Source organism: Oncorhynchus kisutch, unplaced genomic scaffold (assembly GCF_002021735.2).
Source record: "Oncorhynchus kisutch isolate 150728-3 unplaced genomic scaffold, Okis_V2 Okis07a-Okis12b_hom, whole genome shotgun sequence".
In the NCBI taxonomy this organism is placed as follows: Eukaryota; Metazoa; Chordata; class Actinopteri; order Salmoniformes; family Salmonidae; genus Oncorhynchus; species Oncorhynchus kisutch.
Genome location: NW_022261984.1, coordinates 13,516,407 through 13,541,246, shown reverse-complemented (window position 1 = coordinate 13,541,246; position 24,840 = coordinate 13,516,407). Strand labels below are relative to the sequence as shown.

At 43.1% G+C, this 24,840-nt stretch overlaps 2 protein-coding genes across 3 annotated transcripts in view; both read left to right on the top strand.

Moving 5' to 3' along the window:
* The window catches only part of LOC109896535 (thioredoxin-like), an 11,238-nt gene extending 10,338 nt beyond the window's left edge, over positions 1–900 (top strand). Inside the window, exon 5 of the mRNA XM_031815026.1 lies at positions 535–900. Within this exon, the coding sequence (XP_031670886.1) occupies positions 535–597 (63 nt within the window). The 3' untranslated portion in view covers positions 598–900. The remainder of the gene's footprint in view (positions 1–534) is intronic.
* Positions 901–9,729: 8,829 nt separating this feature from the next.
* On the top strand, positions 9,730–24,587 carry LOC116352812 (NACHT, LRR and PYD domains-containing protein 1b allele 2-like). Of its 2 annotated transcripts, none has more exons than XM_031814753.1 (11): positions 9,730–9,810; positions 11,737–11,977; positions 14,494–14,585; positions 17,349–17,386; positions 18,623–18,687; positions 18,820–19,034; positions 19,219–19,478; positions 19,608–19,742; positions 21,310–21,442; positions 21,609–21,638; positions 22,951–24,587. In XM_031814753.1, exons 2-11 carry the CDS (start codon positions 11,859–11,861, stop codon positions 23,280–23,282), a joined length of 1,419 nt encoding a protein of 472 aa, XP_031670613.1. In that variant the 5' UTR covers positions 9,730–9,810; positions 11,737–11,858; the 3' UTR covers positions 23,283–24,587. The 2 variants fall into 2 exon arrangements, with proteins under 2 accessions (XP_031670613.1, XP_031670614.1); XM_031814754.1 differs by having other exon boundaries at positions 9,735–9,810; positions 11,737–11,908.
* The last annotated feature ends 253 nt before the right edge of the window (positions 24,588–24,840 follow it).

Genomic DNA, 24,840 nt, shown 5'->3' with positions numbered 1-24,840 from the left:
TAATTTAAACCAGAAGGTAGGAGGAGTCTGCTGGTAGTCTTAAAGAGACAGTTCCTAATCGTAAACCACTTTGTGACACTGCTGTAAGAAGCTCTATTTAAACTGAGACTCGTAGATATGAGGTTGAGCTACGGGGAACTGTCTCTTTAAGACTACCAGCATGGGACAGGAAACGGCAGAAGTTTCCTGGCGCAGAGAAGTTTCCACGTTTGTTGTGGAAACGGACCCCATATTCCCATACTGTTTGTTTACTTCGTGCATCGCTGACTCTACTTATACATACAATTGGTTGATTCATTGGTTGATTCATTGGTTGATTCTTTGGTTGATTCTTTGGTTGATTCATTTATTTGTTGGTTGTTTGATTTGTTGAATAACTGATTTGATTCATTGATTGGTTAGGTGATTGATTCATTTATTTGTTGATTTGTTGAATAACTGATTTGATTCATTGATTGGTTAGGTGGTTGATTCATTTAGTTGTTGATTGGTTGATTTGTTGAATAACTGATTTGATTGGTTGTTGTGTTCCAGGTGGAGGAGTTCTCAGGGTCCAATCAGGCCAAACTGGAGGAGCTGGTCAACACTCACAAATAAACACACACCCGTCTGTCTCCTCTCCTCTCTCTCACCTGTCTGAGGACAGTTGTCTCCTCTCCAACTCTCCTCTGTCTCAATTCACCTGAGGACGCCCCAAAGCCTTCCACCCTCTCCTCAACTGATTTGACAGGATGCCTGAATGCCTTCCACCCAATCCTCCCTTCTCTTCCCCCAATCCTCCCTAGAATATATGCCTTTCACCTTCCCCTGTTATCACCGGTTTCTCTCTCTCCCCATCTCCCTCCTTTCTCCCCCCGTCTCTCTCTCTCTCTCCCCCCCTGTCCTCCCTCTCTCTCTCCCCCCGTCTCTCCCCCCTGTCTCTCCTCTCTCTCTCTCCCCGTCTCCCTCTCTCTCTCTTCCCCCCTGTCTCCCTCTCTCTCTTCCCCCCTGTCTCCCCTCTCTCTCTCTCCCCGTCTCCCCTCTCTCTCTTCCCCCCTGTCTCTCCCTCTCTCTCTCTCCCCGTCTCCCTCTCTCTCTCTCCCCCCCTGTCTCCCTCTCTCTCTCTCTCCCCCCCTGTCTCCCTCTCTCTCTCCCCCCCTGTCTCCCTCTCTCTCTCTCTCCCCCCCTGTCTCCTCTCTCTCTCTCTCCCCCCCTGTCTCCCTCTCTCTCTCTCCCCCCCTCTCCCTCTCTCTCTCTCTCTCCCCCCCTGTCTCTCCTCTCCTCTCCCCTCTCTCCCCCCTGTCTCCTCTCTCTCTCTCTCCCCCCTGTCTCCCCTCTCTCTCTCCCCCCCTGTCTCCCTCTCTCTCTCCCCCCCTGTCTCCCTCTCTCTCTCCCCCCCTCTCTCCCCCCCCTGTCTCCCTCTCTCTCTCTCTCTCCCCCCTGTCTCCCTCTCTCTTCTCCTCTCTCTCTTCTCTCTCTCTCCCCCCTGTCTCCTCTCTCTCTCTCTCTCTCTCCCTCTCCTCTCTCTCTCCCCCCTGTCTCCCTCTCTCTCCTCTCTCTCTCCCCCCTGTCTCCCTCTCCTCTCTCTCCCCCCCTGTCTCCCTCTCTCTCTCTCCCCCCCTGTCTCCCTCTCTCTCTCTCCCCCCCTGTCTCCCTCTCTCTCTCCCCCCCTGTCTCCCTCTCTCTCTCCCCCCCCTGTCTCCCTCTCTCTCTCCCCCCCTGTCTCCCTCTCTCTCTCTCTCTCCCCCTGTCTCCCTCTCTCTTCTCTCTCTCCCTGTCTCCTCTCTCGTCTCCCTCTCTCTCTCTCTCTCTCTCCCCCTGTCTCCCTCTCTCTCTCTCTCTCTCTCCCCCCCTGTCTCCCTCTCCCTCTCTCTCCCCCCCTGTCTCCCTCTCTCTCCTTCCGGTCTCTCTCTCCCCCCGGTCTCCCTCTCTCCCACCCCGATTTCTCTCTCCTACCCAGGGATGGATCAATAATGTATAATAATAAACCATTTGTATTAAAATGCTTTTTCTCTTTCCTTAAACTTATATTTTCATGAATGTACATCGTGCTATAAATGTATAATTAGTCTTTAAAAAAAAATATTTGCCAAATCATTATTGGTTACATTCTACCATGTTATTACCACAGATACAGATATGACCGTCTAGAGCCCTCTGCTGGTAGCACTGCAAAACATCACTCAATCAAATCAAGAATATAATTATTTATTTTTAATCATGGTTTTGCTAAATAGAATGTAGATTTTTACTTACTTGAATGAATCTGATGAATGTGAAGCCTGCGTGTAACGGGTATCAAATGGCTAGCTAGTTAGCGGGGCGGGGCGCTAATCTTGGGGTGGCAGCGTAGCCTAGTGGTTAGAGCGTTGGACTAGTAACCGGAAGGTTGCGAGTTCAAAACACCCGAGCTGACAAGGTACAAATCTGTTGTTCTGCCCCTGAACAGGCAGTTAACAGTGGTTCCTAGGTCGTCATTGAAAATAAGAATTTGTTCTTAACTGACTTGCCTAGTTAAATAAAGGTCAAATTAAAAAACATACAAAATTATTTAAAACGAATAATAATTTCACGTAAAAAATATGATGAACAACTTTTTGGGGATACTAAAAGAACAATATGTTAATTAGATTAAATCCACTATTTCAGTGTTACATCAAACAGTATTCAAATACATCAAATGGGCAGTTAAATAAAGGTATTTTTTTTTTTACGAGTGACGTCACTCGCTCTGAAACCTGTAACTAGTTTTAGTTTCCGGTCCTCTCTCCTCCTCGCGTCAACCTTAGCCTCTGCACACATCGACAACAGCCACCGTTCGAAGCACCCGTTACCCACCCGTTACCCGCCGGCGGAGCAACAACTTCAAGGTCTCGGAGCGATTTTGAAACGCTGTTTAGCGTGCACCACCCGCTAACTAGCTAGCCATTTCATACCGGTTACATGTAGTATAAACTTACAAAGATTTTAAAACTTGAAAAAGTTCAATTGAACCTTTATTTAACTAGTCAGTTAAAGACAAATTCTTATTTACAATGACGGCCTAACGGGGAACAGTGGGTTTAACTGCCTTGTTCAGGGTACTTGTCCGCTCGGGATTCGACCCAGCAACCTTTCGGTTACCCAACACACACTAACCACTAGGCAACCAGCCTCACCGTTCATACACAGTTCATATGAGGAAATCAGTCAATTTAAATAAATTCATTAGACCCCTAATCTGTGTGAAATGGAACAGAACTGTGGTACACGTCGATCCAGAGCATTCCAAACATGCTCGATGGGTGACATGTCTGGTGAGTACGCGGGCCATGGAAGAACTGGGACGTTTTCAGCTTCCGGGAATTCTGTCCAGATCCTTGTGACATGGGGTTTTATCAGTGTGAAACATGAGGTGATGGATCTCGTCACGGTGTCTCTGTTCAAATTGTCATCGATAAACGCAATTGTGTTTGTTGTCCGTAGGTTATGCTCAGTGGTGTAAAAATCCTTAAAAGTACTAAAGTCGTTTTTTGGGGGTATCTTTACTTTAACTATATTTTTTACAACTTTTACTTCACGACATTACTAAAGAAAATAATGTACTTTTTTACTCCATACATTTTTCCTGACATCCAAAAAGGACTCGTCGCATTACAACAGGACAGGAAAATGGTCTAATTCACACACTTATCAAGAGAACATCCCTGGTCCTCCCTACTGCTTCTGATCTGGACGATTTTTCCTGACATCCAAAAAGGACTCGTCGCATTACAACAGGACAGGAAAATGGTCTAATTCACACACTTATCAAGAGAACATCCCTGGTCCTCCCTACTGCCTCTGATCTGGCCGACTCACTAAACAGAGAACATCCCTGGTCATCCCTACTGCCTCTGATCTGGAGGACTCACTAAACAAAGAACATCCCTGGTCATCCCTACTGCCTCTGATCTGGTGGACTCACTAAACAGAGAGCATCCCTGGTCATCCCTACTGTCTCTGATCTGGAGGACTCACTAAACAGAGAAGATCCCTGGTCATCCCTACTGCCTCTGATCTGGAGGACCAACTAAACAGAGAACATCCCTGGTCATCTCTACTGCCTCTGGTCTGGAGGACTCACTAAACAGAGAACATCCCTGGTCATCCCTACTGCCTCTGATCTGGAGGACTCACTAAACAGAGAACATCCCTGGTCATCCCTACTGCCTCTGATCTGGAGGACTAACTAAACGGAGAACATCCCTGGTCATCTCCACTGCCTCTGGTCTGGAGGACTCACTAAACAGAGAACATCCCTGGTCATCCCTACTGCCTCTGATCTGGAGGACTCACGAAACAGAGAACATCCCTGGTCATCCCTACTGTCTCTGATCTGGTGGACTCACTAAACAGAGAACATTCCTGGTCATCCCTACTACCTCTAATCTGGAGGACTCACTAAACAGAGAACATCCCTGGTCATCCCTCTGATCTGGAGGACTCACTAAACAGAGAACATCCCTGGTCATCCCTACTGCCTCTGATCTGGAGGACTCACTAAACAGAGAACATCCCTGGTCATCCCTACTGCCTCTGATCTGGAGGACTCACTAAACAGAGAACATCCCTGGTCATCCCTACTGCCTCTGATCTGGTGGACTCACTAAACAGAGAACATCCCTACTGTCTCTGATCTGGAGGACTCACTAAACAGAGAACATCCCTGGTCATCCCTACTGCCTCTGATCTGGAGGACTCACTAAACAGAGAACATCCCTGGTCATTCCTACTGCCTCTGATCTGGAGGACTCACTAAACAGAGAACATCCCTGGTCATCCCTACTGCCTCTGGTCTGGTGGACTCACTAAACAGAGAACATCCCTACTGTCTCTGATCTGGAGGACTCACTAAACAGAGAACATCCCTGGTCATCCCTAGTGCCTCTGGTCTGGTGGACTCACTAAACAGAGAACATCCCTACTGTCTCTGATCTGGAGGACTCACTAAACAGAGAACATCCCTGGTCATCCCTAGTGCCTCTGATCTGGAGGACTCACTAAACAGAAAACATCCCTGGTCATCCCTACTGCCTCTGATCTGGAGGACTCACTAAACAGAGAACATCCCTGGTCATCCCTACTGCCTCTGATCTGGAGGACTCACTAAACAGAGAACATACCTGGTGTTCCTGTTCAACACTAATGACAGCCTTGGTGTTCCTGTTCAACACTAATGACAGCCTTGGTGTTCCTGTTCAACACGAATGACAGCCTTGGTGTTCCTGTTCAACACTAATGACAGCCTTGGTGTTCCTGTTCAAAACTAATGACAGCCTTGGTGTTCCTGTTCAACACTAATGACAGCCTTGGTGCTCCTGTTCAACACTAATGACAGCCTTGGTGCTCCTGTTCAACACTAATGACAGCCTTGGTGTTCCTGTTCAACACTAATGACAGCCTTGGTGTTCCTGTTCAACACTAATGACAGCCTTGGTGTTCCTGTTCAACACTAATGACAGCCTTGGTGTTCCTGTTCAACACTAATGACAGCCTTGGTGCTCCTGTTCAACACTAATGACAGCCTTGGTGTTCCTGTTCAACACTAATGACAGCCTTGGTGTTCCTGTTCCACACTAATGACAGCCTTGGTGTTCCTGTTCCACACTATTGACAGCCTTGGTGTTCCTGTTCAACACTAATGACAGCCTTGGTGTTCCTGTTCAACACTAATGACAGCCTTGGTGTTCCTGTTCAACACTAATGACAGCCTTGGTGTTCCTGTTCAACACTAATGACAGCCTTGGTGCTCCTGTTCAACACTAATGACAGCCTTGGTGTTCCTGTTCAACACTAATGACAGCCTTGGTGTTCCTGTTCAACACTAATGACAGCCTTGGTGTTCCTGTTCAACACTAATGACAGCCTTGGTGTTCCTGTTCAACACTAATGACAGCCTTGGTGTTCCTGTTCAACACTAATGACAGCCTTGGTGCTCCTGTTCAACACTAATGACAGCCTTGGTGCTCCTGTTCAACACTAATGACAGCCTTGGTGTTCCTGTTCAACACTAATGACAGCCTTGGTGTTCCTGTTCAACACTAATGACAGCCTTGGTGCTCCTGTTCAACACTAATGACAGCCTTGGTGCTCCTGTTCAACACTAATGACAGCCTTGGTGTTCCTGTTCAACACTAATGACAGCCTTGGTGTTCCTGTTCAACACTAATGACAGCCTTGGTGTTCCTGTTCCACACTATTGACAGCCTTGGTGTTCCTGTTCAACACTAATGACAGCCTTGGTGTTCCTGTTCAACACTAATGACAGCCTTGGTGTTCCTGTTCAACACTAATGACAGCCTTGGTGTTCCTGTTCAACACTAATGACAGCCTTGGTGCTCCTGTTCAACACTAATGACAGCCTTGGTGTTCCTGTTCAACACTAATGACAGCCTTGGTGTTCCTGTTCAACACTAATGACAGCCTTGGTGTTCCTGTTCAACACTAATGACAGCCTTGGTGTTCCTGTTCAACACTAATGACAGCCTTGGTGTTCCTGTTCAACACTAATGACAGCCTTGGTGTTCCTGTTCAACACTAATGACAGCCTTGGTGCTCCTGTTCAACACTAATGACAGCCTTGGTGCTCCTGTTCAACACTAATGACAGCCTTGGTGTTCCTGTTCAACACTAATGACAGCCTTGGTGTTCCTGTTCAACACTAATGACAGCCTTGGTGTTCCTGTTCCACACTAATGACAGCCTTGGTGTTCCTGTTCCACACTAATGACAGCCTTGGTGTTCCTGTTCAACACTAATGACAGCCTTGGTGTTCCTGTTCAACACTAATGACAGCCTTGGTGTTCCTGTTCAACACTAATGACAGCCTTGGTGCTCCTGTTCAACACTAATGACAGCCTTGGTGTTCCTGTTCAACACTAATGACAGCCTTGGTGTTCCTGTTCAACACTAATGACAGCCTTGGTGTTCCTGTTCAACACTAATGACAGCCTTGGTGTTCCTGTTCAACACTAATGACAGCCTTGGTGTTCCTGTTCAACACTAATGACAGCCTTGGTGCTCCTGTTCAACACTAATGACAGCCTTGGTGTTCCTGTTCCACACTAATGACAGCCTTGGTGTTCCTGTTCAACACTAATGACAGCCTTGGTGTTCCTGTTCAACACTAATGACAGCCTTGGTGTTCCTGTTCCACACTAATGACAGCCTTGGTGTTCCTGTTCCACACTAATGACAGCCTTGGTGTTCCTGTTCCACACTAATGACAGCCTTGGTGTTCCTGTTCAACACTAATGACAGCCTTGGTGTTCCTGTTCAACACTAATGACAGCCTTGGTGTTCCTGTTCAACACTAATGACAGCCTTGGTGTTCCTGTTCAACACTAATGACAGCCTTGGTGTTCCTGTTCAACACTAATGACAGCCTTGGTGTTCCTGTTCAACACTAATGACAGCCTTGGTGTTCCTGTTCAACACTAATGACAGCCTTGGTGTTCCTGTTCAACACTAATGACAGCCTTGGTGTTCCTGTTCAACACTAATGACAGCCTTGGTGCTCCTGTTCAACACTAATGACAGCCTTGGTGCTCCTGTTCAACACTAATGACAGCCTTGGTGTTCCTGTTCAACACTAATGACAGCCTTGGTGTTCCTGTTCAACACTAATGACAGCCTTGGTGTTCCTGTTCCACACTAATGACAGCCTTGGTGTTCCTGTTCCACACTAATGACAGCCTTGGTGTTCCTGTTCAACACTAATGACAGCCTTGGTGTTCCTGTTCAACACTAATGACAGCCTTGGTGTTCCTGTTCAACACTAATGACAGCCTTGGTGTTCCTGTTCAACACTAATGACAGCCTTGGTGTTCCTGTTCAACACTAATGACAGCCTTGGTGTTCCTGTTCAACACTAATGACAGCCTTGGTGTTCCTGTTCAACACTAATGACAGCCTTGGTGTTCCTGTTCAACACTAATGACAGCCTTGGTGTTCCTGTTCAACACTAATGACAGCCTTGGTGTTCCTGTTCAACACTAATGACAGCCTTGGTGCTCCTGTTCAACACTAATGACAGCCTTGGTGTTCCTGTTCAACACTAATGACAGCCTTGGTGTTCCTGTTCCACAGTAATGACAGCCTTGGTGTTCCTGTTCCACACTAATGACAGCCTTGGTGTTCCTGTTCCACACTAATGACAGCCTTGGTGTTCCTGTTCCACACTAATGACAGCCTTGGTGTTCCTGTTCCACACTAATGACAGCCTTGGTGTTCCTGTTCAACACTAATGACAGCCTTGGTGTTCCTGTTCAACACTAATGACAGCCTTGGTGTTCCTGTTCAACACTAATGACAGCCTTGGTGTTCCTGTTCAACACTAATGACAGCCTTGGTGTTCCTGTTCAACACTAATGACAGCCTTGGTGTTCCTGTTCAACACTAATGACAGCCTTGGTGTTCCTGTTCAACACTAATGACAGCCTTGGTGTTCCTGTTCAACACTAATGACAGCCTTGGTGTTCCTGTTCAACACTAATGACAGCCTTGGTGTTCCTGTTCAACACTAATGACAGCCTTGGTGTTCCTGTTCAACACTAATGACAGCCTTGGTGTTCCTGTTCAACACTAATGACAGCCTTGGTGTTCCTGTTCAACACTAATGACAGCCTTGGTGTCCCTGTTCAACACTAATGACAGCCTTGGTGTTCCTGTTCAACACTAATGACAGCCTTGGTGTTCCTGTTCAACACTGATGACAGCCTTCCAAATGAGCTAAATGCCTTCTATGCTCGCGTCGAGGCTAGCAACATTGAACCATTCATAAGAGCACCAGCTGTTCCGGCTGGTGTAAGACCATTTTAAACAGGTTTACAACATTTGCAAAGCCACTGGGCCAGATGGATTACCAGGACGTGTACTTAGGGCATGTGCAGACCAGTGTCTTCACTGACATGTATCAACCTCCCCCTGACCCAGTCTGTAATACCTACATGTCTCAACCTGTCCCAGTCTGTAATACCTACATGTCTCAACCTGTCCCAGTCTGTAATACCTACATGTATCAACCTCCCCCTGACCCAGTCTGTAATACCTACATGTCTCAACCTGTCCCAGTCTGTAATACCTACATGTCTCAATCTCCCCCTGACCCAGTCTGTAATACCTACATGTATCAAACTCCCCCTGACCCAGTCTGTAATACCTACATGTCTCAACCTGACCCAGTCTGTAATACCTACATGTCTCAACCTCCCCCTGACCCAGTCTGTAATACCTACATGTCTCAATCTGACCCAGTCTGTAATATCTACATGTCTCAACCTGTCCCAGTCTGTAATACCTACATGTCTCAACCTGACCCAGTCTGTAATACCTACATGTCTCAACCTGACCCAGTCTGTAATACCCACATGTCTCAACCTCCCCCTGACCCAGTCTGTAATACCTACATGTATCAACCTCCCCCTGACCCAGTCTGTAATACCTACATGTATCAACCTCCCCCTGACCCAGTCTAATTGATTGATTGATTGACCATAACAACACAGATATGACCGTCTATTGTCTTTTCTGCCAAACATTGTTGTTATCACACTGCCCTCTTCTGGTAGCACTGCAAAACATCACTAAATGATATCATGAAAAAAAAAATAATACATTCTTACCAGATAGAATATGAATTTATGGGCAGAATACTTGCGTTACGTGTATTAAGCCTTTACATAAACATAAACGTATACTATAAACCTATACCTGTTGAACCCGCCCACTGTGTTGAGAAACAGGAAGTACATTTATACGGAAGTAGAGGAAGAAATGGACACGGATCAGTCGAATAAAAATGTTTCTAAGGTTTGTAGCGTTCTTTTACAATTTAATATAGAAAACTTTTTTTTTAGATAAGTTAAGACTATTCAAGAGAGGTGATTTAGGTGGTAAAACACCCGAAGAATTGTTAAGTTATTACATTTACTGATTTTAACTTTCAATAATGGTCGTTTTAGAGGGTGGGTATAATTTGTGGAACGTTCCAACAGGAATATGTTCCAAAAAACTTCGTTGCCAACAAATAACGCTTACAATGTAGCACGATCAATTAACCTTGCTGCCGAACAGGCATCAACTCACCACGTAGTTTATTCTTAATGTTTGTCCATAGACTACCAGAGTGAGGACAGACATTTTTCGGAATAAACGAGGTGGAGTTAAACACTTAATGAAATAGCCCACTCCCTCCCTACCCGGTATCTTATTCGGCCGCAATACGACTCTGTATGCGTTGTTTGGAACAGATTCCTGTTGGAAAGTTCCACAAATTATACCCACCCCGTTTTAGGCTTATGCTGATTCCTAATGAAGTCGAGCAAGTGAAAGTGCCATGCAACAAAAGGAAAAGGAACTACCGATAGTTAAATATTAAAATATAATATCGGGCTAAATGACGTATTAAAAGTTTAAGATTGGGAGCGTTCTGGTTACACAGATCAGAAAGGCGGTGGTCCCGTTCTGCTCACTTCAGGTGCACCCGATTTAACGTGAGCTGATGTGTTCAATGATTGTGGCGGCAGGATAGCCTAGTGGTTAGTGCGTTGGTAAACCGGAAGGTTGCAAGTTCAAACCCCCGAGCTGACAAGGTACACATCTGTCGTTCTGCCCTCTGAACAAGGTAGTTCATTGAAAATAAGAATTTCTTCTTGACTTGCTTTGTAAAATAAATAAATAAATGATTGTCAGCAAACGCACCATTCGTCTTTAGCTACGTTGGGTAATGGCGAGGGGACGGTCTAAAGTTATACTGTTACATAAACTCCCGCAAAATAAAGCCTCATATACATCTGATGGACATCGGGCATTATGATGCGTTCATAACCAGTTGTGTTTGCAAATAAATAGTGTTCAAAAACCATATGAATATATTGCTTTTTTTATAAATAGTATGACATAACAAGATGGCCAGCGTTTCAAGCCCCCGCCTCCTCCTCCAAATGCAAATGCATTTAAATATCTTGCCCGCTCCTTAGCAAGCTGCTCTGTCAGCACTGATTGGTGAAGTTATTTAATGTAGAGATAAATAAAATAAAAATAGATTTTCAGAGGTTTAAAAAAAGGAACGATATATACAATTAATTTTTGTTGGTTTGAATCGGTTCAGAACTACATTCTGCTGGTCTAAACAGTGGAACTGAACCAAAACAATATGGTTCGGTTCAGAACTACATTCTGCTGGGTCTAAACAGTGGAACTGAACCAAAACAATATGGTTCTGTTCAGAACTACATTCTGCTGGGCCTAAACAGTGGAACAGAATGAAAACAATGATGGTTCTGTTCAGAACTACATTCTGCTGGTCTAAACAGTGGAACAGAATGAAAACAATGATGGTTCTGTTCAGAACTACATTCTGCTGGTCTAAACAGTGGAACTGAACCAAAACAATATGGTTCTGTTCAGAACTACATTCTGCTGGTCTAAACAGTGGAACTGAACCAAAACAATATGGTTCTGTTCAGAACTACATTCTGCTGGGTCTAAACAGTGGAACAGAATGAAAACAATGATGGTTCTGTTCAGAACTAAACAATTGAAAAATAATTTCAGTTCCAACCCCTGATTGTTACATTTTAACTGACAAATGCTGTTATGAAGGTAATTTAATTTAGCAGGTGACGACGTTGTGTGACCTCTGTGACCATGGACGGTTGAAGTCATGTCATTGTTAATGGTACTTCCAACAATGTTCAGAAATATTGACTGTTAATCTCTTCTTTCATATTGTAGCTGAGTGAGCTGTGACTTACTTCGAAAACAAGTTTCTCTGGGGAGAGAGAGAGAGGGAGAGGGACCACTGCCTCTAAAACGAGTCACATCTGGGGAGAGAGAGAGGGACCACTGCCTCTAAAATGAGTCTGTCTGGGGAGAGCGAGGAGAGAGGCACTGCCTCTAAGAGGAGGTATTCTGAGAGAGAAGAGAGGGCCAAAGCCTCTAAAAATATTTTGCCTCAAGACACCAGTTCTACAAAGTAAGAGTTCAATAAATCCATGTAATATAGTCTACACCATCACAATAAATCCATGTGATATAGTCTACACCTTCACAATAAATCCATGTAATATAGTCTACCTACACCATCACAATAAATCCATGTAATATAGTCTACACCATCACAATAAATCCATGTAATATAGTCTACCTACACCATCACAATAAATCCATGTAATATAGTCTACACCATCACAATAAATCCATGTAATATAGTCTACCTACACCATCACAATAAATCCATGTAATATAGTCTACACCATCACAATAAATCCATTTAATATAGTCTACCTACACCTTCACAACAAATCCATGTAATATAGTCTACACCATCACAATAAATCCATGTAATATAGTCTACCTACACCATCACAATAAATCCATGTAATATAGTCTACACCATCACAATAAATCCATGTAATATAGTCTACACCATCACAATAAATCCATGTAATATAGTCTACCTACACCATCACAATAAATCCATGTAATATAGTCTACCTACACCATCACATTAAATCCATGTAATATAGTCTACACCATCACAATAAATCCATGTAATATAGTCTACACCATCACAATAAATCCATGTAATATAGTCTACACCATCACAATAAATCCATGTAATATAGTCTACACCATCACAATAAATCCATGTAATATAGTCTACCTACACCATCACAATAAATCCATGTAATATAGTCTACCTACACCATCACTATAAATCCATGTAATATAGTCTACACCATCACAATAAATCCATGTAATATAGTCTACACCATCACAATAAATCCATGTAATATAGTCTACCTACACCATCACAATAAATCAACAAAGAAACAGGAAGTCCTATTCTGTGTTGAGCGGTTAACAGGAAGTCCTATTCTGTGTTGAGCGGTTAACAGGAAGTCCTATTCTGTGTTGAGCGGTTAACAGGAAGTCCTATTCTGTGTTGAGCGGTTAACAGGAAGTCCTATTCTGTGTTGAGCGGTTAACAAGAAGTCCTATTCTGTGTTGAGCGATTAACAGGAAGTCTTATTCTGTGTTGAGCGGTTAACAGGAAGTCCTATTCTGTGTTGAGCGGTTAACAGGAAGTCCTATTCTGTGTTGAGCGGTTAACAGGAAGTCCTATTCTGTGTTGAGCGGTTAACAGGAAGTCCTATTCTGTGTTGAGCGGTTAACAGGAAGTCCTATTCTGTGTTGAGCGGTTAACAGGAAGTCCTATTCTGTGTTGAGCGGTTAACAGGAAGTCCTATTCTGTGTTGAGCGGTTAACAGGAAGTCCTATTCTGTGTTGAGCGGTTAACAGGAAGTCCTATTCTGTGTTGAGCGGTTAACAGGAAGTCCTATTCTGTGTTGAGCGGTTAACAGGAAGTCCTATTCTGTGTTGAGCGGTTAACAGGAAGTCCTATTCTGTGTTGAGCGGTTAACAGGAAGTCCTATTCTGTGTTGAGCGGTTAACAGGAAGTCCTATTCTGTGTTGAGCGGTTAACAGGAAGTCCTATTCTGTGTTGAGCGGTTAACAGGAAGTCCTATTCTGTGTTGAGCGGTTAACAGGAAGTCCTATTCTGTGTTGAGCGGTTAACAGGAAGTCCTATTCTGTGTTGAGCGGTTAACAGGAAGTCCTATTCTGTGTTGAGCGGTTAACAGGAAGTCCTATTCTGTGTTGAGTGATTAACAGGAAGTCTTATTCTGTGTTGAGCGATTAACAGGAAGTCTTATTCTGTGTTGAGCGGTTAACAGGAAGTCCTATTCTGTGTTGAGCGGTTAACATGAAGTCCTATTCTGTGTTGAGCGGTTAACAGGAAGTCCTATTCTGTGTTGAGGGGTTAACAGGAAGTCCTATTCTGTGTTGAGCGGTTAACAGGAAGTCCTATCTCTCATTCACAAATTGACAAGCACTTGATAATTTCTCAATTTTCCCGGGTAATGCGCCCTAAAAAAAAAATTCCATGCATTTTTGTCGGCCGGTGGCCGTTGTGCCCTTGGGTGAGTATTATAATTATAATTCAATTCTCCCGGCTGCGTGCAGAACTACCTCTCACTCACATGATCCTCAGTCATGTGATCGGGTCTTTCTCACAGGCTACAAGTGAAGACCGACATATCGGGGACGCAACTGCGCGTGTTCTTATCCAATTCCGAGGCGCATATTGAAGATATTTTAGTGACACATCTAGCACTGACATGCAGTACCTTAAACAGCTGTGTCACTACAGACCCAGGTTAGATCCCAGGCTTTATCACAACCGGCGGTGATTGGGAGTGCCATAGGGGTGTGCACAATTAAATGTCACCTGTAATGTCACCATCATCACTTTATGGAAGGTGACATAGTGGGTTATGTCACATTTAGGCAATGCACCCTACATAGGGAGCTGTTCTGTCCCCCTTTCTACACTCTTTATAGTTCTTATGACTATGTATACTATATAAAGCCTTTTATAAGTCGTATTTAGTTTATTCACAGTCTATCTTTTTGCTTTACAAACACCAGAGACCATGGTGGAGAGAGTTGTATCAAGCCTGGACCTGAGGACACCAGAGACCATGGTGGAGAGAGTTGTATCAAGCCTGGACCTGAGAAATGTGAGTGTTAAATGATAATTATTTTTAACTCAAAATAGTTTTAAAGCGTTCATTATACTTGTGTCCCAGGCAAGGAACACAATCATGATCTATTTGGTGAAAACAAACTTAAAGGTAGAGTCAGCGATATGACGTAGATGCACAAAGTAAACAGCAGAGTGGGTCAATTTCTACAACAACTAAGAGTGTTGGAGAGCAAGGCTAAACTTCTCTGCTGTTTTGGTCCCGTGACAAACATTCTGTAAGAGAGTGAAGAGAATCCTTGCACATGGGTAGATACTGTGTGAGAGAGAAGTCGGGCATCTTGCTCATCGCAATATCTGTGGTGCTGCTCGTATATCATCATTTAGCTGACTCTACCTTTAAGCTCTCATCCTAGGATCTACCAGAAATCAGGCCCCCAACATCTACAAAACATGGACCAGAACGATGTTGTTTCCTGCTTCCACAAACATGAATTAATGTGACACTAATGTCAGATTATTGTATGCTAATATGTTCCGTGTTTCATCCAATGGCGTTGAGTAGTACACCACCTCAGTCACGGGCTTTATCAATAAGTGCATTGAGGACGTCATCCCCACAGTGACTGTACGTACATACCCCAACCAGAAGCCATGGATTACAGGCAACATCCGCACCGAGCTAAAGGCTAGAGCTGCCGCTTTTCAAGGGGCAGGACACTAACCCGGGAAGCTTATAAGAAATCCCGCTATGGCCTCAGACTAACCATCAAACAGGCAAAGCCTCAATACAGGACTAAGATTGAATCCTACTACACCGGCTCTGATGTTCGTCATATGTGACAGGGCTTGCAAACTCTTACGGACTACAAAGGGAAACCCAGCTGCGAGCTGCCCAGTGACGCAAGCCTACCAGACGAGCTACATGCCTTTTTATGCTCGCTTCGAGGCAAGCAACACTGAAGCATGCATGAGAGCACCAGCTGTTCCGGATGACTGTGTGATCACGCTCTCCGTAGCCGACGTGAGCAAGACCTTTAAACAGGTCAACATTCACAAGGCCGCAGTGCCAGACAAATTACCAGAGCGTCTACTCAGTCTACCAGCTGGCAAATGTCTGCACTGACATTTTCAACCTCTCCCTGACCGAGTCTGTAATACCCACATGTTTCAAGCAGACCACCATTGTCCTTGTGCCCAAGAAGGTGAAGGTAACCTGCCTAAATGACTACTGCCCCTTAGCATTCACGTCGGTATCCATGAAGTGCTTTGAAAGGCTGGTCATGGCTCACATCAACACCATTATCCCAGAAACCCTAGACCCACTCCAGTCTGCATACCGCCCCAGCAGATCCACAGATGATGCAATCTCTATTGCACTCCACACAGCCTTTTCCCACCTGGACAAAAGGAAAACCTATGTGAGAATGCTATTCATTGACTACAGCTCACCGTTCAATACCATAGTGCCCTCAAAGCTCATCACTAGGTTACGGACCCTGGGACTAAACGCCTCCCTCCGCAACTGGATGCTGGACTTCCTGACGGCCTCCCGCAGGTGGTGAGGGTAGACAACAATACATCCAACCCGCTGATCCTCAACACTGGTTCCCCTAAGGGGTGCGTGCTTATTCCCCTCCTGTACTCCCTGTTCACCCACGACTGCGTGGCCAAGCACAACTCCAACACCATCATTAAGTTTGCTGACGATACAACAGTGGTAGGCCTGATCTGAGACAACGATGAGACAGCCTATAAAGGATGAGGTCAAAGACCTGTCAGTGTGGTGTCAGGCCAACAACCTCTCCCTCAACATGATCAAGACAAAGGAGATGATTGTGGACTACAGGAAAAAGAGGACCGAGCACGCCTCCATTCTCATCGACAGGGCTGAAGTGGAGCAGGTTGAGAGCTTCAAGTTCCTTGGTGTCCACATCACCAACAAACTATCATGGTCCAAACACACCAAGACAGTTGTGAAGAGGGCACGACAACACCTTTTCCCCCTCAGGAGACTGAAACGATTTGGCGTGGGTCTTCAGATCCTCAAAAGGTTTTACAGCTGCACCATCGAGCATCCTGATCGGTTGCATCACCGCCTGATATGGCAACTGCTCGGTGTCTGACCATAGGGCGCTACATAGGGTTGTGCGTACGGCCCAGTACATCACTGGGGCCAAGTTTCCTGCCATCCAGGACCTCTATACAAGGCGGTGTCAGAGGAAGGCCCCAAAAATGTTCAGACTCAAGTCACCCAAGTCATAGACTCGTCTCTCTTCTACCGCACGGCAAGCAGTACCGGAGCGCAAAGTCTAGGTCCAAGAGGCTCCTTAACAGCTTCTACCCCCAAGCTATAAGACTGCTGAACAATTCATCAAAAGGCCACCCAGACTATTTACATTGCCCCCCCCTCCCCTGTTTATTTTTACACTGCTGCTACTCTCTATCCATTGTCTATGCATAGTCACTTTACCCCTACATGCACAAGTGACCTTGACTAACCTGTACCGGGCCTTGTTATTGTGATGTTACTTCATTTTTACTTTAGTATATTTTGTAAATATTTTCTTAACTCTTTCCTTAAACTGCACTGTTGTTTAAGGGCTTGTAAGTAAAGCATTTCACAGTAAGGTCTACACCTGTTGTATTCGGTGCAGATACAATTTGATTTAATTAATGAGTGTACATTCTGAGACTGTTGCTCACTTATATTCATTTTTATTACAAGTCTATTTAATAATTATTAATTCATTATTACATGAGATTGTCCATTTTAAATAACAACTACTTTTGGCTTCAGGGATTCCTCAGAGCTGTAAGACTTGTGACCATGTTGAGGTGAGTCATAATGTCAATTCTTACTTTTACATACCTGCAGGAGTCAGGTACAGTCTCAAAGCCAGGTGTGTACTGACCAAAAATTCATGCTGGGATATAGACAGTCCTGTGTTCTGCTTTAGTAATATAAACACAGTCTCAAAGTCATGTGTGTACTGACCAACCATTCATACTGGGATAGAGACAGTCCTGTGTTCTGCTTTAGTAATATAAACACAGTCTCAAAGCCAGGTGTGTACTGACCATGCAGGATTTTTAGCTGTTTTCATATTTTGTCATTAGACTGTTTAAAACTTTTTATGGGCAGGTAGGCCAACAGCCAGGTGAAATTTCAGAGCGCGAAATTCAAACTACAGAATTATAAATATTTAACTTTCATAACATCACAAGTGTAACACATCAAAATAAAGCTTAACTTCTTGTTAATCCAGCCGCTGTGTCAGATTTCAAAAAGGCTTTACGGCGAAAGCAAACCATGCGATTATCTGAGGACAGCGCCCCGCATACAAACACATGAAAAACATATTTCAACCAGGCAGGTGCGACACGAAAGTCAGAAATAGAGGTATAAAAAATGCCTTTGATGATCTTCTTCTGTTGGCACTCAAAGGTCCTTTTGTTCTATAATGTCCTTCTTTATAAAAACTTTAGCTGATATTTTTTCTTCCACTTGGAAACACTAAAAACACCTAGAAAAACTACAACTTCTCCCTCATTTGCCTGAAACTCTTTCTGAAGACTGTTGATATCTAGTGGAAGCCCTAGGAACTGCAATCTGGGAAATGAAGTCAGACTGTTGCCATCTAGGGGAAGCCCTAGGAACTGCAATCTGGGAGGATTTAATAAATCAAAATACCTTTTGGTTTGTCCTCGGGATTTCGCCATATCAGTTCTGTTTTCTATCCAAATCTATAAATTATATGCATATCCTAGCTTCTGGGCCTCAGTAACAGGCAGTTTACTTTGGGCAAGCTTTTCATCTGGATGTCAAAATAACGCCCCCTAGAGGTTGATTGATAAATCACCAGCATTCCATGTATCGTTGAATAAATACATTATATTAGTTACTTTGGTTAATGGGCCAGTTTCCCAGACACAGATTAAGTCTAGTCTTGGACCTTAAAGAACTTTCTATTGAAACTTCCATTGAGCATGCTTTTTAGTCCAGCACTAGACTCAATCTGTGTCCAGGAAACAGGCCCCATATGTATTACTGACATGCTTGTCCTTGTTCAGGACTCCACACACAGACTTCAGATTGAACCCTTGACTTCCACTGTCCAGGGAGTGACAATGTTCAGGTAAAATAACTACTTTTAACATTTCATTCCACTTGCTAGTGTATTTCCCCATTACCTTTGGGAATAGTCTTCTAATCCAACCTCTCCATTTGACCATTGACCCTCTCTACCACATCTTGTTGTTGCCCTCAGACACAGGACACCCAAAGGGAGTTATGAGTGCACAGTGTCTGGGCTCCGCTGGCTGTGTGAGAGAGATGTCATTCTGAAGTATCACCTCAGGAACTGGGAACCCTACAGTCAACTTCTGAAAGACATGCGGTACACACAAGGTGGTCCATTGCTGGACATCACTATGGAGTTAGGTGAACTGGAGGAAGTTCATCTGCCACACTTTGTCTGTTTAGGTAAAACCATGTAGAAATAGTGTTCAGAAAGACATTTCCATGTAACTGAGTTTCACTTCCTGAATGAATGAACTATTCTGGGAGTTTGAGTTTACTGTGATCTGGTACTGCATATTCTTTGTGTTTTAGTTGGATGAATAATACAATAATTGTCTTTCTGTCTCCTTTGTATTGTGTTGTTCAGGGACCAACCCTTCCCTGAGGAATGAGATGAAGATTCTTCATGTAGAGGAACATGGAGTGTCTTTAGAGGAAGTGCATGAGGTCACCAGATTCCATGCTAAGATTCTCCATCCCAAGTCCTCATCGGTCTCTGTTGTACTGAACAAAATCGCCTGTTGGAACGTAGATGTCCACTGTGACGTGATCCTCTATTTGGCAGTAAAAAGGTCAACAGTAATTTCAAGGCTGTACCTGCTCCTCAGAAACTCCAGTCAGAAAGAGGTGAGGCACTAACATTAAAATGTGTAATACAATAGAGACTATGACCAACATTTATCTCAGTGAGCTGCATGTTGTGTGAATTACAAGACTACATTGTTCTGACTGACTTCTACATTGCTCATTTTGTAGGCTGTTCAGGACCGGGAGAAAAATCAGGTGTCCCAAGGATATTCTGAATTTCTCCTGTCAAGTCCAAACGGGTCCTTAAAGCTGAACAATTGGTTTGCACTCAAGAATCCCCTCTCCACCTCCATCAATCCAGAGGTACAGTTTTAGCAGGCTGAGGACATGAATCTGTCATTTTGTATATGTCATGGCGTGACATCATCATTAATGTGATGACTGTTATTTATTGAATCAACTATGTTTATTTGTTACCCGATAAAAAATTTAAAAAAGAAGATGAATCATGTAGCAATTAACTCATTAGGAAATTGGGGCACCACGGAAGATGTTTAACGAGTTACCATCTCCTGAATTAAACTCGAGAAGATATATGTCTCTCGATAAGTCACTTATCAATCATTACCTCATATCAGTCTCATTCTGAACGTCGCAGACCTCTTGAATCTGCAAGAACCCTTTCTGATCATTCACCAATTTATTTAATTTATTTTACTAACTAACTAAATAATAACACAGAATACACATACACACTTACATGAGATGAAAGTCCCTAGTGGACTGAAACGATATGACGGCTTTTTACACAATGGAAAGGAAAGGGGATGGAGAAAGATAGAGGGAGGGAGAGACAAAAGAGAGTCAACACTTGGATACATTTGGAAACTACGCTCACAGTAATCAGAGTACGTAGCACCGCAAGCAATGTAATGCAATGTATATATTTAGGTGTAGATGTCTTTGTTTGTCATCTCTCTGTTTTAACCAATCAACTCTATAGGGGCGGGGTCGTTGTAGTTCACGCTTCGGTGTAAGGCTCAGCTTGTCCACCAGAGGTCATAATGTCCTTCTTAGTTGTAGAACTTCTCTAGTAGTGGAGGGTTCAAATAGAGCAGACTGAGTGATTGTCTGAGATGGGATTTCTTCCTTCCCACCTCGTGTCTTTTAGTCAAAGTTCTAGGACCACATGTTACAGCTGCAGACTGAATGTTTCTGGACTCGTAGTGGAGGTTTATCTTCTCACCTCGTGTTGATTTTTTCAGAGTTTCCAACCATTTTGGGGAACGTTCAGCTCACGCTGTCCGTCTGCTGGTCCCATATGTTAATTCTTAGTCAGTCCTTTTAAGCTCTCTGGCCAGAAAGGGGCGGTTCCATCACAATGACACACTCTTCTGACCTCATTTGGGGGCGTCGCTTAGTTTTATGTGCAACGGACACGAAAAACTATGATCTCCTTAGAAAACTAAACTAATATATTCCTATCTTAACAACAATAGTTTCATTGTTCTTCATATTTCCTACACAACGTAAAGGATGTAAACCTGACAGTGTGAAAGATAATGAAGTTTTTATTGACGTCACAAAATAATAAACAATATGACATGATTATTCTTTAGATCCCCCACCGACCATTCCTCACATTTCTATCATTTAAATATTGTTCCAATAGTCACTTTTTTTGGACGTTTTTATAGTTTTGGCGGGAAAAGTTTCCTGGAGGACAAAGGTATTCCTGAAGAGCGGGAGATTTCCCTCCTGACTAATTTATGACCGGGTGTTAAAGAGGTCTGGCTATCTGTCAGCCATTTGCCAAGCTGATCTGAGGCCTTGGATCCTCAGCCAGGAGAGTCATGACAATGTGAATAACTGGAATATCATTCTATTTCCCTCTGTTGTCTCAATCGTTGCACCATATGGCCTCCTACAGAAGATTCAGCTGTTACCTGCAGACACCACACCAAGCTGTTGTAAGATGATAATGGGAAACACAGGGGTAGACATTGAGATGGAGTTAATCGGGGATGATGAGAGGACAGTATGGAAATCAGTGGTATCAAAAGGTAAGTAATACTGGACATGAACAGTATGTCAAGGGGATGATCGGGGATGATGAGAAGACAGCGTGGAGAGATATGCTACAAGCAGGTAGGAGAATATGTCAATCATAACTGTTATTTTCTGACCGATGCTATTTAGAGTGATATAACCTATTTCTGTTTCTTTCAGATCAATACATCACTGACACCCATTCAACTAGTAAGTAAACATGAGAGATACAAACCAATGACTTGAGGGTCAGTCAACATGGTTTACTGTAGGACCTGGACTAGTCCTGATTATAAAAGACTGTCTTCAAGAACAATGACATCTCCTCCAGGACTTGATGTAGATTAACCTGGTTCTGAATGTCCCAATGACATCTCCTCCAGGACTTGATGTAGATTAACCTGGTTCTGAATGCCCCAATGACATCTCCTCCAGGACTTGATGTAGATTAACCTGGTTCTGAATGACCCAATGACATCTCCCCAGGACTTGATGTATATTAGCCTGGTTCTGAATGCCCCAATGACATCTCCTCCAGGACTTGGTGTAGATTAGCCTGGTTCTGAATGCCCCAATGACATCTCCTCCAGGACTTGATGTAGATTAGCCTGGTTCTGAATGTCCCAATGACATCTCCTCCAGGACTTGATGTAGATTAACCTGGTTCTGAAGGACCCAATGACATCTCCTCCAGGACTTGATGTAGATTAGCCTGGTTCTGAATACCCCAATGGCATCTCCTCCAGGACTTGATGTAGATTAGCCTGGTTCTGAATACCCCAATGACATCTCCTCCAGGACTTGATGTAGATTAGCTTGGTTCTGAATACCCCAATGGCATCTCCTCCAGGACTTGATGTAGATTAGCCTGGTTCTGAATACCCCAATGACATCTCCTCCAGGACCTGATGTAGATTAGCCTGGTTCTGAATGACCCAATGACATCTCCTCCAGGAGCTGATGTAGATTAGCCTGGTTCTGAATGCCCCAATGACATCTCCTCCAGGACTTGATGTAGATTAGCTTGGTTCTGAATACCCCAATGGCATCTCCTCCAGGACTTGATGTAGATTAGCCTGGTTCTGAATACCCCAATGACATCTCCTCCAGGACCTGATGTAGATTAACCTGGTTCTGAATGCCCCAATGACATCTCCTCCAGGACCTGATGTAGATTAGCCTGGTTCTGAATGCCCCAATGACATCTCCTTCAGGACCTGATGTAGATTAGCCTGGTTCTGAATGCCCCAATGACATCTCCTCCAGGACCTGATGTAGATTAGCCTGGTTCTTAATGCCCCAGCCTCTTTGTCTATGTCTGTGGAACCGAATATGATTGAAACAGTAGTGGTGTGATGTGTTCATTGATGCAGGTCGTTATTGTTCGAGAATAGGTTCTCAATGCAAAGATTCAATAATATAATTTAGGCTTTTATTGTAGGTCACTTTGAATGAAGTCTGTTTCTAAATGACTGAAATGTGAATGAACAAATGTAGTTATTTTGTAACCTGACTCTCTCAGGTGCTGTGTTGGGGGCAGGGCGTCCGGCTGAGATCAGTCTGACTGGTTCTGCAGAGCAGCAGCTGCGTTCTGTACGGACGGAGTTTGTGAAACGAGTGTCAAGACCTGTCCTGGATGGTCTTCTGGAAAGACTCCTGCAACACACAGTCATCAACCAGGAGGAAATGGAGTCAGTGAAGGTGATCGCTGAGAGGGCAGAGAAGGCACGTGACATCATCGACATGGTGTTGAGAAAAGGAAATGAGTCGTGTTCCAGGATGATCAACCTTCTTGGGGAGCTGGACGCCTGTCTTTGTTCACAGCTTCAGATCAATGTTAGGGTACCAACCTAATGGTAGAATAGATAGTTACAGTGTTGGGGTACCAACCTAATGGTAGAATAGATAGTTACAGTGTTGGGGTACCAACCTAATGGTAGAATGGCTGGTAACAGTGTTGGGGTACAAAATACAAAAATAACTGTACAAATGTTATGGAGACACAGTGTTGTGTAAAAACATTGAATATAAGAATAATAATTTGAATAATTTGGACTGGGGAGACCTGCTCCTAGATCAACACGCCTATTCAATGTTTAGGATTACCCTGAATGCTTTCCCCCCCAAAACAGGGTTGGGACCTAGCTGAATTTGTCCAAAATTGTAAAAAAATCCAACTATTTGCAACAACTATTTTGTTTTCAAAACATTGTGCTACTGTGGGTGACTAATGAATACACCCCTGATCTGACTGGGCTGTAAATCTTTGTCAAAAAAAGCAGCAACCTCTTCAGAGGACACATCTCTTAGTTTTTTCCACAGCTTTTTTTACTACACATACATACGTATACATGTATACACACACATTTACATGTGCCACATATATTTTTTATTGTGCTGTGATGTTTTACTCAATGTTTGAATCTTTCTAATCGTATAGTATCCACATATTGTGAGCTGAAGATGAAAACCTTTCCTGCGAATATTATTATATAGTATATATTATATAGTATATATTATATATTATTATATTATATTATATATTATTATATTATATATTTATATATTATATATTATATAGTATATATTATATAGTATTATTATATAGTATATATTATAGTATTATTATATATTATTATATTATATATTATTATATTATATATTATATAGTATATAGTATATATTATATAGTATTATTATATAATATATAATATAATAATATATACTATATAATAACATAGTATATATTATTATATTATATATTATTATATAGTATATATTATATAGTATATATTATATTATATATTATTATATAGTATATATTATATAGTATTATTATATTATTATATTATTTATTGACTGACTATGGTTTTCCAGATCGCCCAACACTGCTATTTGTAAGGTTCATTTTAAGTGCATGTGATTTTCTAACCATTCCTGAACCTATGACCAGAAACTTGCTACATCAGGGCAATACCAGAATAAATTATCTATTTATTCTGTCTCTTTGCAACAATATCTACAGAGCTGAGATTGTTGTATTGTTGCCCCATATATATAGCATTCTGTTAGCGGCAATAATTTAATATAATCATTTAAATTGAGTATTTTTTTGTACCCGTTCATAAACCATGTGCCATGGAATTGGTAAATTTAAAATCTCCTCCCATTTATTTTTTGTCGCAGCTGTCAACATGTCTCAGATGAAACTGGTATGTTTGAAAGTTCCTTTCAGCCAATTTGTATCTTTAACAAGTCCAATAGAGCAAATGTGTTGTGCACTTGAGTGAGGACCCAAAAGCGGTTTAACAAAAACAGAGTCCTTTAATGTAAAAACACAGGAAAGACATAGATCCTCTTCAGATGTAGAAAATGGCAAAATAGACAACCCTCAGAGAGGGCGACAAATGAA

Bases quoted from the DNA above. Each gene is read 5' to 3' on its own strand.
- LOC116352812 (XM_031814753.1), top strand. From the start codon at position 11,859: ATGAGTCTGTCTGGGGAGAGCGAGGAGAGAGGCACTGCCTCTAAGAGG. The intron at 19,743-21,309 runs GTACAGTTTTAG...GGCCTCCTACAG, and splicing joins CCACCTCCATCAATCCAGAG to AAGATTCAGCTGTTACCTGC. The intron at 21,639-22,950 runs GTAAGTAAACAT...TGACTCTCTCAG, and splicing joins CACTGACACCCATTCAACTA to GTGCTGTGTTGGGGGCAGGG.